Raw genomic sequence first — 12,596 nt, 5'->3', positions numbered from 1 at the left:
GATATTCTTGGTGGGCTGTATAATCCAATCACACTGGAAAATTGGCCTAGGGTTAGGAGGATGTTCAATTGAAGAAAGAGAAGATGTGTGTTTACTATAAGAAGAGAGTTAGATAGGGAGCTATAAAAGGTTAGGTGGGCGGTCCTGGAATCTGATAAGCTTGTCTAAAGAGGTGAGTTTTCAGAGAACGCTTGAATGTTTGGAAACTAGTGGAAAGTCTTATTGTGCATGGGAGGGCATTCCACAGGGTGGGTGCAGCCCGAAAAAAGTCCTGTAACCGTGCATGGGAACAAGTAATGCGCGGGGATGAGAGACGCAGATCTTGTGCAGAACGGAGATGTCGGGTTGGAAGATATTTTGAGATAAGTGAAGAGATGTATGTTGGTGTGGTTTGGTTAATAGCTTTATGTGTGAGTGTAAGTATTTTAAATTGAATACGGTAGAAGACCGGCAGCCAATGGAGGGACTGACAGAGTGGATCAGCAGACACTGAACGTTTGGTGAGAAAGATCAACCTCGCAGCTGCATTCAAAATGGATTGTAGTGGGGAGAGCCTGTTTTTGGGAAGACCAATAAGGAGACTATTGCAATAGTCAATGCGGGAAATTATGAGTGCGTGTATAAGAGTTTTTGCAGTGTCTTGCGTAAGATATGATCGAATTTTGGCTATGTTTCTTAGATGTATGTAACAGGATTTAGAGACAGATTGAATGTGGGGAACAAAAGACAGTTCACAGTCAAGGATGACACCTAGGCAGCGAGCTTGTGGGGTGGGGTAGATTGTCGAGTTGTCAACAGTAATAGAGATATCAGGTTGGTAACTGCTATTGGCTGGTGGAAATATAATTAATTCTGTTTTGGATATATTAAGTTTGAGGTGGCGAGATGACATCCAAGATGAAATGGCAGAGAGACATTCAGTGACACGGACCAGCACAGATGGTGACAAATCTGGGGAGGATAGGTAAATTTGAGTATCGTCCACATACAGATGATACTGAAAACCAAAAGAGCTGATTAGTTTGCCAAGAGAGGTGGTATATATTGAGAAAAGCAGAGGACCTAATACTGAACCTTGTGGTACTCCAACTGATAGAGGTAGCGAAGTGGAGGTAGAATCAGAAAAGCGAACAGTGAAAGAGCGATTAGATAGGTAAGATGAGAACCAAGAAAGGGCTGTGTCTTGAAGACCTATGGATTGTAGTGTTTGTATGAGAAGAGAGTGGTCAACAGTGTCAAAGGCAGCTGAGAGATCTAGAAAAATTAGAAGTGAATAATGGCCTTTAGCCTTGGCAGTGACCAGATCATTTACTACCTTAGCCAGTGCTGTCTCAGTGGAGTGTTGGGAACGAAAGCCTGACTGAAGTGGATCCAATAAGTTGTGGGTGTTAAGAAAGTGTGTGAGGCGAGTGTAGGCAAGTCTCTCCAGTAGCTTGGAGGGGCAAGGTAGCTGGGAGATAGGACGGTAATTTGAGAGAGAGTTAGGGTCAGAATTTTGTTTTTTCAAAATGGGAGTGATCACTGCATGCTTGAACAGTGATGGAAAGATACCAGTAGAGAAAGAGAGATTACAGATTTTAATTAAGTGTGGAATGGCACAGGAGACAGAGCTTTACTGATTTGTGAGGGTATAGGATCACGAGGAGAGGTAGTAGAGTAGGAGGATGAGAAGAGTGTAGCTACTTCATCTTCATTAGTGGGGTCAAATGATGAGAACGTGCAATTGGGTTCAGGTAGAGAATTGAACAAGACCCTGGCTGAGGAAGTGCATACCATTTCATTTCGGATATTATCAATCTTGTTTTTGAAATAGGAAGCAAGATCTTGTGCACTGATAGTAGCAGGTGGGTTGGGTGATGGAGGGTTAAGAAGTGATTTAAATGTATTAAAAAGTCGCTTGGGGTTAGAGGCTTGGGCAGAGATAACAGATTGGAAATATATCTGTTTGGCATTATCCAGTGCATTACGATAAGAGTGGTAGATTGTCTTATACGTGAGGAAGTCACTTGGAGTATGAGACTTTCGCCACTGACGTTCTACTTTACGTGAGAGTTTTTGTAGGTGTCTTGTGAATTTGGAATGCCACGGCTGACGTCTAAGTCTACGCGGAATGTGATGGGTAGCTGGAGCTACTTCATCAAGGGCTAGTTCTAGGGTCTGGTTCAGGTGTGATACAGCAGTCTCAGGAGAAGTGAAAGTAGAAATAGGTAAGAGTGATTGTTGCAGAGAGGTGGATAGTTGTTCAAAATTAATAGCATTAATATCTCTGCGGGTTTGAGGAGGTTTGGTTGATTTGCTTGGCATTGAGGCTGATGTAATGGAGGAGAGTGTGCAGGTGATAAGGTTATGATCTGAGAGAGGGAAAGGAGAATTAGTGAAATCAGAGACTGAGCATAGTCTGGTAAATACAAGATCAAGGCAGTGGCCATCTTGATGAGTAGAGGAGTCAGTCCATTGGGAGAGGCCAAGAGAGGATGTTAAGGAGAGAAGTTTGGAGGCATGAGGGGATTGTGGACTGTCAATGGGGATATTGAAATCACCCATGATGATGGTGGAGATGTCAGAGGATAGGAAGTGAGGGAGCCAGGCAGAAAAATGTTCCAGAAATTGATTGGGTGGTCCAGGTGGACGATAGCAGCAATGCGCAGAGAGAAAGGAGTGAAAGTCCTAATAGAATGTACTTCAAATGATGTAAATGTAAGGGATAGTACCTGTGGAATAACTGTGTATGTAAAAGATTGGGACAGTAGTATTCCTACTCCACCTCCTTTACTATTACCAGGCCTGGAGGTGTGTGTGAAGTGTAGACCACCATGTGAGAGTGCTGCAGGGGAGGCAGTGTCTGTTTGTGTGAGCCATGTTTCTGTTAATGCCAGAAGATTGAGGTTATTAGAAATAAAGAGGTCATGGATGGATGTTAGTTTGTTGCAGACAGAGCGTGCATTCCATAAGGCACATTTCAGTGTTTTGGAGGGTGATGGGAGGCATGTGATGTGTCTGAGGTTTGCTGGATTTATATTCCGTGAGTAGGGCATGTGTGTAGGGCCTGGATTTGGTGATATGTCACCAGCTAAGAGAAGTAGAAGGAGAGAGACATAAATAAAGTTCTGTGCTTTGTATGAAAGTTTTTTATGGCAACAGGTTGTGGATGTTATGGTCAATTTAGAAAGATAAGTAAATAGCTCATGTGTGTTCATAAGAGGGGAGTAGATTATTGAGGCTGCAATGTGTACAGAGGGGTGAGCTGCAGGGAGAGTAAAGGATGCAATAGCCTTAGAGAACATGCCATGGAGTGAAATAAGAATGAAAAATGTTTGGTACATGATGGTTTAGAATAAAAAGAGAAAATCCGTAGAATATAAATAGTTATTGTTTGCATTTAGAAATTACCTGCTTTATGATGTTTTTCAATGTTTGTTCAACTGTTTTTTTAACTGTTCATTTTGATACTTTATGCATAGGATACTTCATGCATGGGATGCCCAGCTCAATCGAGCCCAGCTCTCTAGATCTGACTAGTAAGATATACTGTGGCTGATTAACATAGGCTACATCTGAGACATGTCCAGCTGACCTAAGGTGTTATATTGCCTTGTGTTTGACGATGTAAACAACAGCCCAGTTTGCCATCATAAACTATGCTTCACTAACAACAACATCACAAAAAAAGGAAATGACTATTGCAACAATTTAAAATATCACATACATTTAAATATGATGAATGAATAAAGTTCAGAGTATGATTGCAGGAGGGTGGATATCACATACATTTAAATATGATGAATGAATAAAGTTCAGATACTAACACTGCAAATAACAATATAGCTACTGTACATAATGCATCATTAGGAGAAGAATAGAGTCTGTACCTTTAGAGAGAAGGGCCTTTGTAGCCACCATGCTGATCACTGTTAAGGGGACACCTAGAATAAAGTGAAATACTGGTTAGATTCTGGCTTTATGTTGAACAATATTGTTCATCGGCTAGAGCAGTCAGATGGAACAGCATATGCAGTCACTTTGTTCTTGTCCTTATACTTAGGAATTAAGCAAAGTGAACATGAAAACTTACTTTGCCCACTTCGCTGCAGGGCTGCCACCAGGAGGTGCAACCAATACTCCCATTTCCGGACAGCAGAGTGGGTCTGGCCACCAGCAGAGTTAATTGTTAAAATCACACTCACACAGGCTAGCACTGGCCAAAGAGTTATATGAATGAGTTATCACAAAGGTAAGCTGGGTCACACTTATAGTGCTGTTGCATCTTCCCCAGGAGGGAGCCTTCTGCCGATTTGGGTTGAGGGGCCCGCTTGCTGCTCCAATTCGAAGCTTCCAGTTGTCTACCAACTGGTGACAATGGACATTTCGTTGTAGGCTCAGAGTGGGGGGCATGGCTTGTGCACGTTTAGAGAACTTCGGTATCTTTCTGAAACAAATCTGAATTTTTGGACCTGACCAGCATGGCTGTAATCCCCACCCAGAAACCGACTCAGTGAGTCCTATCAAGCCCTGCCTGGCTAAACCATCGATGGTCTATGGCCAAGGTCGAGTACTTTTATCATGATGGTGGAGAACCGGACTGTTCCCCACCATGGATGGTAGCCGTTTTATTATGTGATGTTGTTCAAATCCATACAGTGAAAGGCCCAGAACAGGCTCCCTGGGTCAAAGATCTGCCCAGCATACACCAAAGAGAGGTCCGACCAGGAACTCTGCCCCCTAGTATATCCACTCTGCGAAGTTTTCGTCCAAATCCATCCAGTGGAAGGCTCAGAACAAACTCCCTGGGTCAAAGTTCTGCCCAGTGTTCACCAACAGGAGGTCCAACCGGGACCCTAACCCCCATAAAACCTGGCCAAGATCCAACTAGACCACCTTGCGTTGGTTTCATAGGTGTCCGAATGATTAACAGGACAAACAAACAGACTAATGAAATAAATATATATATATTACATTATATTATATATGAAATACCCTCGTAAAATCACTTATTTTATGGTTACCATTACAGCAGCAGCCATCAGGAAACCCACACTATTTAGCCGCCTGTAGATATTTACATGCAATTTCCTTTCTATATAAACACACACACACATTTGTTCATGATGACAGAAATGTAATATGTGCTGTAGGCGTTTGGACTTGTAGCCATATTGTTCTACATCATTTATCCAAAGATGATTTTAGTATGACGGTATTTTCAAGTTTACCTTCTTGTACACAAAGAACACAAATTAGTTTTTGATGCCTTTAAATAAAGGTCACTGGTATTTTACATTGTACAACAACAGATTATAAAGTGAGTGGTTTGGTTTAAAAATACAGTACTTACATCTGTACCAAAAATTCTTAATCAAACAATCCCGTGCGGCACGTAGCTCTTCCTCAGTCGGGGCATTGGCGCCCTGTAAAATAAAAGCACTGTCTCCAGTTCAGCCAGTAATATGGCAAAGTCTTTAGTGACAAACAACTATACATTTATGGCATCATATACTCTGAAGCCCATAGATCTTGCCAACAATATAAGGATGTATTTGTTATTCCATATCAGACCCACTACAAATGAGTTTGGGTTACATGTGCTTTACTCTCCCAGATCCCTAATGATCTATATTAATTCAGAGAATTCCCAATACATTGTACTTTGTATGAGAGATGTATCAAACGTTTTGAAGTGGACAAGTGGAGGTGTTCTTTTTAGCAACCAATCAGGATCTATGTATCATTTATCTAGTACATTTTATAAAATAATAGCTACAACCGGATTGTTTTGGCCAACACCACTATTTGTCCTCTTTAGAAGGTTTAATGATCTCTAGATTGCAGCCTGTAAAGTGACAGTTAGGAGCTGATTGGTTGGTACTTTATCTCCATTCACTTTATCTCTCTCCAATGCTTAGAACATAGACCCCTATAATTGATGAGACCTTACAATTGTTATGTCTCCAGCACAATGTAAAACAATGTTATGTTACCCATAAGATATTCCATATCTATATAATAAGCGAGAAAGCCTGTCTGTCCTTTATGCACGCCAGAGTTTTGGACCTAGCTCCACCAATTTGGGCATGGTAGAAAGCTACAGAAGTATCCTTTTAACCTCACAGTCTGAGCAAGTGTCAAACTTTATGACTCATGCAAGTTCATATTAAATCAAGAGTTAAGACTGGCGATTTGATCCATGATGCCATCGCCAACATAAAACTCGACGATCCGGTACCCGACCGCCCAATATGCCGGCCGCTGCTGTATTGCGCTGATTGGGATCATCAGCCGCAGCGCCTGATTTTACTGCATGTACAAAAGAAAAAGACAGCACGGCTGATGACCCCACGGAAGTGTGCACTACACAATGTAATGCATACACACTGCACGACATGAATGATTTGTTGTTCCAATGCGTCGGAATCGGCCAATTTGTTAGCAATATTGTGTAGTGTGTAGGGGCATTTAGTCCTTTTTAAAGTGACCGTATATATTAGTCAGCCCTGTAGGTTTGCATAGGTGCAACTTTGTGGGCCACATAGCAAGATCTTAAAAGCCCCCCCCAGGGTAAACAAAAACAAAACAAAAAAACACATACACTTGCTGCCTCACAGAGCCCATTCATGTTATGCCACACAGTAGTATCCCTTAATACACATTATGCCACGCAGTACTAGTGCCCCTTATACATTATGCCACACAGTAATGCACCCTACACATAGCACAGTAATGTCCTTTACAGATTATGCCACATAGTGGTAGTGCCCCACATAACACATTATTCCACGCAATAGTAGGGCCCCTTACACATTTTACCACACAGTAATGCCCCCTCCTTGCACCCAGGATAGTTACACCACTGTTTGAATGCATTTTAGCAGCAGTGGGATCCTTTTCAGGATCAATGGAATGGGGTTATAGGCGAGGACAATTAAACAAATAAAAGGCTGCAGGTGTACATCAGTGTCCAGTCTTCAACCCGGGCAATGCCGGGTATCTCAGCTAGAATGTGAATATATACATTTTATAACCTAATACTCAAAATAAATTATGTCTTTTGTGGGTGCAACTATCACCTACATACAGTTAAACTAATAATTCAAGGTCACCCCTGCATGTGAACATGGGGCCTGATTCAGAGCCGCTCGTAAGCGGCCGCTCGTTCGTTCCGATGTTTGCACAACTGCGCATGCGTACGGATCGTAATACGCATGCGCGAACCAGTCAGTGCGGCCGAAAATCGTTTGTTCGCTAAATAGCGAATGCCTGCTATTTTGAGTGACAGGAGAAGGCGTATGTGGGTGGTAACGGGGGAAGGTGCTTGAAAACGGGGAGTGGAGATCCGAACGCAGGCGTGCTTAAAGGTCAAAACGGGCGTTTTAAGGGTGTGCATAATTAATACAGCAACGTCATTGACCACGTCACTGGGTTATGTTATAGTCAGAACTGCTCGCAAGATTGCGGTAGGAAAAACCAACCACAAGAATAGCGAGCAGTTCATACGCTGGTTGATGTACTCGATTAATCTAATAAATAGCGGACATGACGTAGGATACGAGCGGCCAGGGGGCGTAGTTTTCCCAAAAATGACCGCATGTTTTGTTCGCTCGTTCAGACAGAGGCGTGAACAGACCGCAAAGAGCGAACAGTTCATTTGTATAGCCACCCCTTTTTTCTGAACGAGCGAGCGCAAATAGCATCCGGCTCTGAATGAGGTCCATGGTGTGGGGATATGTTATTTGCGTTTCACAATGCCTTAAGTGCATTCTATAAAATGTAATGTTTAAGTATTAGGAGCCTTTTTCAAACTGCAACTATTATTTAAAAACGTGAGGAGTGCTTCTGAAGTTTAAACTAGCAAGTCTTGCACTGGTGGTCAGGTGTGGGTCGGGCAGGTCCAAAGAGGGCTGATCTGTCTAAAGCGCCGGATAAGGAAAAAGGTCCATCGTAGACTAGCGTTCCCGCTAGGCTGTTGTAGAGAGGCCCCACGTGTCCTGCCCGATTTCAGAAGAGCAGAATGCACCCTGCCCTTATGGCGGTGCCTTGCTAAAACAAAATGCCAGGTGCTGCACCCCACCCAGGGGCCACAGTGTCCGGCGGGGGAATTGCTGTGCAGCGCTCACTGCCGGTGAATAGATGCTGTGTGCATGGCATCTATCCACAGTGAGGGGAGAGCTTGGGGGCAGCCCAGCATGTCAATAAGTGCTGGGCATGTCCCCAAGAGTGATTAAAAGACATACTCCCTTTTCTTGTGGGCACACGCGACAGTGCCCTTCCTACGTTCTGGCGCCCTGCCCAGCGCCGGACCTAGAATGAACACTAGTAGCCCAGTGTAAGTTTGGCTTTAGCCCTGCAGGAGTGAATAAGTGAGCGGAAGTTGCCAGCATGCAGGCTGCTGTGACCAGATCAGGAAGCAGCTTCTCCAGGCCCCTTTTCTAAAGGATTCAATGGATCCTGATGGTGGCCTGTCTCTGGGCATGCCAGGGTGCAATGCACCACAGAGGAGCTCAAAGAGCGCAGTCAGTTGTAGCCACAGAGTGCCATTTTAAAGTAAAAAAATTAACCTAGCTGATTCTTTTGATAGTTCAGAAAATCATATTGGCCTGGGTAAAAGGAGAAGGCACTCGATTATCCAATCAACACATTTTTGTAAATTAAGGAGTAAACAGCCCCATGTAAAAGTGCATAATAATTACTACATTCAAGTGTGTCTTGTGTATAACAACTTTTTGTGAGTATAGAATGATCACGACTACTAAAGTTCTGTCTCTTTGCCTGTGAAGCACCCATACCTAATATAGTCCTGCGACTAAAGCTGGGTACAAATTTGGCCAACAGCTGGCCTAACGAATGGTAAGTGCATATACACCAGTGATCGCGCTGAGCAAACAGAACTGTGGGTCCCAAGGACCCCTCAGTTTAAAAAATTGGGTCCTATACCAATTTTTCTGGGTCCAGTTACAAGTTATGGGAGTTGAGGGCAGGTACCAGTTGGGACAGTGCTGGGGGGTATATAGTGGGCTAGAGGGGGTTGTGGTAGAGCAGGGGGTAAAGGCAGGGAGAAGTTGGGGTAGAGCTGCAGATATAAGGGAGTAAGGACAGGCAGGGAGGGGAGAGTGCAGACAGTTGCAACAGTGCTGGGGGGCTAGTGGCAGGCAGTGCTGGGGGTAGGGAGGGGCAATGGTATATAGTAGCTGGCGCAGCATTTGGGGGGCACGGTGGGGGTTACCGGAAAGCAGTACTTGGGGTAGGGAGGGGGCGAGGGTAGACAGCAGCTCGGGCAGTACTGGGGGGGCAAGGAAGGGTTAGGGGCAGTGCTGGGTCAGGATAGCAGCTGGGGCAGCATTGGGGGTAGAGAGGTGGGCAAGTGTAGATAGCAGCAGGGGCAGTATGGGAGGCATAGAGGAGAAAAGAGTTGTTAGCAGCCAGGGCAGTACTTGGGGCAAGGAAGAGGTTAGGGGCAAGCAATACTGAGTGTAGGGAGGGGTAAGGGTAGATAACTATGGCAGTACTGGGGGCAAGGAAGGGGTTAGGGGCAGGCAATACTGGGGGCAGTACTGTGGTCAGGGAGGGGATAAAGATAGGCGGCACATGGGGTAGCGGTTATCTCCTTGCTTTTGTTGGGAGCCGTCCGGCCAGGTCACTGTTGCAGCTCCCTCCTGTCCCATGCAGTGTCCACCTTCCCTGCCTCCTGCATGCAGAGAGCTCAGCTGACTGAAGGAGCGCAGGCTGCTAGAGGGTCCCAGCACCACCTTCAATTCTGCTGCCTGTTGCATGCAGTGAGAGTCTTGCGGCAAGGGCACCTGGCTGGGGGAGACGCCGCTGTGCGGCGATTGGCTGGGGGGAGATGCCGCTGTGCGGCGATTGCCTACTGCAGCACAAACAACTCCAGTGTGTCCTACAGGACCCGATCAGTTTCTAAAACTGGGTCCCCAGTTTGCTATAGCGCGTATTTTGCAATCACTATGCACTTACCAATCGTTCTGCCGATATGATGTCAGCACAGACAACACTGGTCAGGGATAAGAATTTGTCGACACTCCATATAAAGGTCGATATATCGCCCAGTGTGTACACAGCATTACAGCTAACACTCTAGTCTGGTCCTGATTAAGAGCCTGATTCAGAGGCGCACGCTATTTGCATGCGCTCGCTCTCAATCAGTATGTCCCTATTTAATTTTTTTTGACCGGCCTCCAGGCAGCTCGCACGGCTGTGGGTGACCACCCGCAGCGTGTGCGTGCGGCCTGGCGATGGTCGCGATTATCGGGCTTGCGAGGAGACCCTGTGGTAGGGTCTCAGGTCTCGCAAGCCCGAGTGGACTTCCTGCTCTAATAGAGCAGGAAGTCCACTACTGACATCACTAGTGATGTCAGTAGGGCCACCCCCAAACGTCAGGTGTTCCTTCAGGAACGCCTCAGTTTGTGCAACCACCCCTCCTCCCCGTCTACAAAACGGGGCGACCTGTCGATCAACATCGACAGCCGCCCAGTCTTGTAGCGAGCCCCGGAGCGAGTGATCTCACTCACTCCGGGCCCACCAACGACCCGCTTGCAAGCGGGTCTGAAGCAGGCCCTTAGATTAAGTGCTCAGTAAAAGTGTTGCAGCAGTTACACACACCGCCCTGAGGCCAGGAGTTCCAGGTTTTGGCAGCGACTATTCTATAAATGAGCGAATCACAATGGTGTACAATTGACACTCACAGTTGGTGACCATACAGCAGCCAAGCAGCATGAGAATCGTGATCAGTAATGGCATTTTAATTACAGTATGCGTATCCTAAACAAACTGTAAAACACCCAAGGGAATAACAAAGGAAGTCCATCCCACCACAAAGGGTAATTCCATCTTTTTAATGAGCACATTTGTAACACTGTAGCGTTAATTCTATAACCCTACACCTGTCACATCCTGTGCAGTTCCTCTTACCGGCCTGGGGTGTCGCTTTCTGCTCTGGCGCTTCTAACACACTAAACTGTTGCAACAAACAGTTCAGATACACACCAGAGTGTGCTAGAAGCACCAGAGTAGAGAGCAATACCCCATGGCAGGAAAGAGGAACTGCACGGGTGGTGACAGGTGCAGGGTGCTAGAATGAACACTAACACTGCATAAGTGGTACCCAGTGCCCTGTCAGCAGACTTAAGGTGCATACACACTACATGATATGCTCCCTAAGCGATATCGTGTAGTGTGTCCCCGGCAGGCTGTGCTCAATGTCGTTCATGACATTGAGCACAGCCGCTGATCGATATCATTAACGATATCGTTCAGCGCCGGGCTCTCTCCCCCATTCCCTGACATGCAGCAACCTGACGAGATCGTCAGGTTGGCCTGCATGTCAGCCCGATGAACGATGATGACGAACGACCCGCGGGAACGCGCGTCGTCGTCATCGTTCATCTTTTTGGGCTTAAAAATGGACGATAAAGTGGACGACTGAACGCTAACGATATCGTTATCGTTCAGTCGTCCACTTTATCGCCCAATGTGTACGCACCTTAACACACATACAGGGAATAGACATATAGGCAACTCTGTATAAGTGGTGCCCAGTTACCTAGCAGACAGTGCAGTAACACACATACCCCAGGGGATGGGCATATCTATAACACTGTAAAAGTGGTTATTGGTCCCCTAGCAGCAGAATATGCAGTACATATCATACAGGGGATGGGCATACATGTAACTCCGTATAAGTGATGCCCAGTCTCCTGGCAGCAACCCATAATGGCCAGAGGGCACAGAGCGCTGACCTGCATATTCCGCTGCTCCATTCGCCGCCTGCCCAGGTGTCCGTGCGGCGGGTCCATTTGATTGCTGTTACAATTAACATCAGCCTGACATGTGAGCAATGACCTCTCTCTGGCTCATACACAACATGCAGTCCGGATATCCTTGTCCCTGTTCTCGGAAGCAGTCACCCAGCAGATCGCCACCTGCTGTCCGGCATAAGCAATAGCAGCACTATGTGTGCAGTATATTATAGTGCAGCGCTCCATCTGCTGCCCGGTATGTGCAACAGCAAACACTGTACATGCAGTATATTATACTACAGAGCTCCCCTGCTGCCTCGTATAAGCAACAGCAGCACTGTATGTGCAGTATATTACAGTGCAGAGCTTCCCCTGCTGCCCGGTTTAAGCAACAGCAGCACTGTGTGTTGTGTGCCGTATATTATAGTGCAGAGCTCCTCCTGCTGCCTGATATAAGCAGCTGCACACAGCACTGTGCAGTGTATTATAAGGGTCCTTACATTAAGGGGTAATTTTACTAGGATTCGATTTGGTCCCGATTTGTCCCGTTTTTCAACTCGGATAGGATCGATCACAAACAGATGTTTTTTTTTTCAATTAAATTGGGAATTTAGTATATATACTGTACAGTTTGAGCACGCTTGTTTTAGGTCCCCACAATTTGTGAATCAAAGAATTTGAAGGTGTGAGAGTTTATTTTTAGTAAAAAGGTTACCCACGTGAAAAATCCATTCAAGAGAAAGTCTACAATGTGGATCATACAGTCTCAAAGAAGACAACAAGATCTCTGGGTCACCACCGGATCTTCTTCTATTAATAGATTGAATTATAAAAAGAACAGACTGAGATTATTCA

General features: G+C 45.5%; 1 protein-coding gene across 1 annotated transcript in view; it reads right to left on the bottom strand.

The window, feature by feature from the left end:
- The window catches only part of OCIAD1 (OCIA domain containing 1), a 35,587-nt gene extending 23,647 nt beyond the window's left edge, over window positions 1-11,940 (bottom strand). Inside the window, exons 1-3 of the mRNA XM_088475253.1 lie at window positions 11,742-11,940; window positions 5,333-5,405; window positions 3,870-3,923 (exon numbers count right to left, since the gene is read on the bottom strand). Of these exons, the coding sequence (XP_088331379.1) occupies window positions 3,870-3,923; window positions 5,333-5,405; window positions 11,742-11,798 (184 nt within the window). The 5' untranslated portion in view covers window positions 11,799-11,940. The remainder of the gene's footprint in view (window positions 1-3,869; window positions 3,924-5,332; window positions 5,406-11,741) is intronic.
- Between the last annotated feature and the right edge of the window lie 656 nt (window positions 11,941-12,596).

The sequence above is a fragment of the Taudactylus pleione genome, unplaced genomic scaffold (genome assembly GCF_031769625.1).
Source record: "Taudactylus pleione unplaced genomic scaffold, aTauple2 ptg000169l, whole genome shotgun sequence".
Lineage (NCBI taxonomy): Eukaryota > Metazoa > Chordata > Amphibia > Anura > Myobatrachidae > Taudactylus > Taudactylus pleione.
This window is presented reverse-complemented; position numbering and strand designations above follow the sequence as displayed.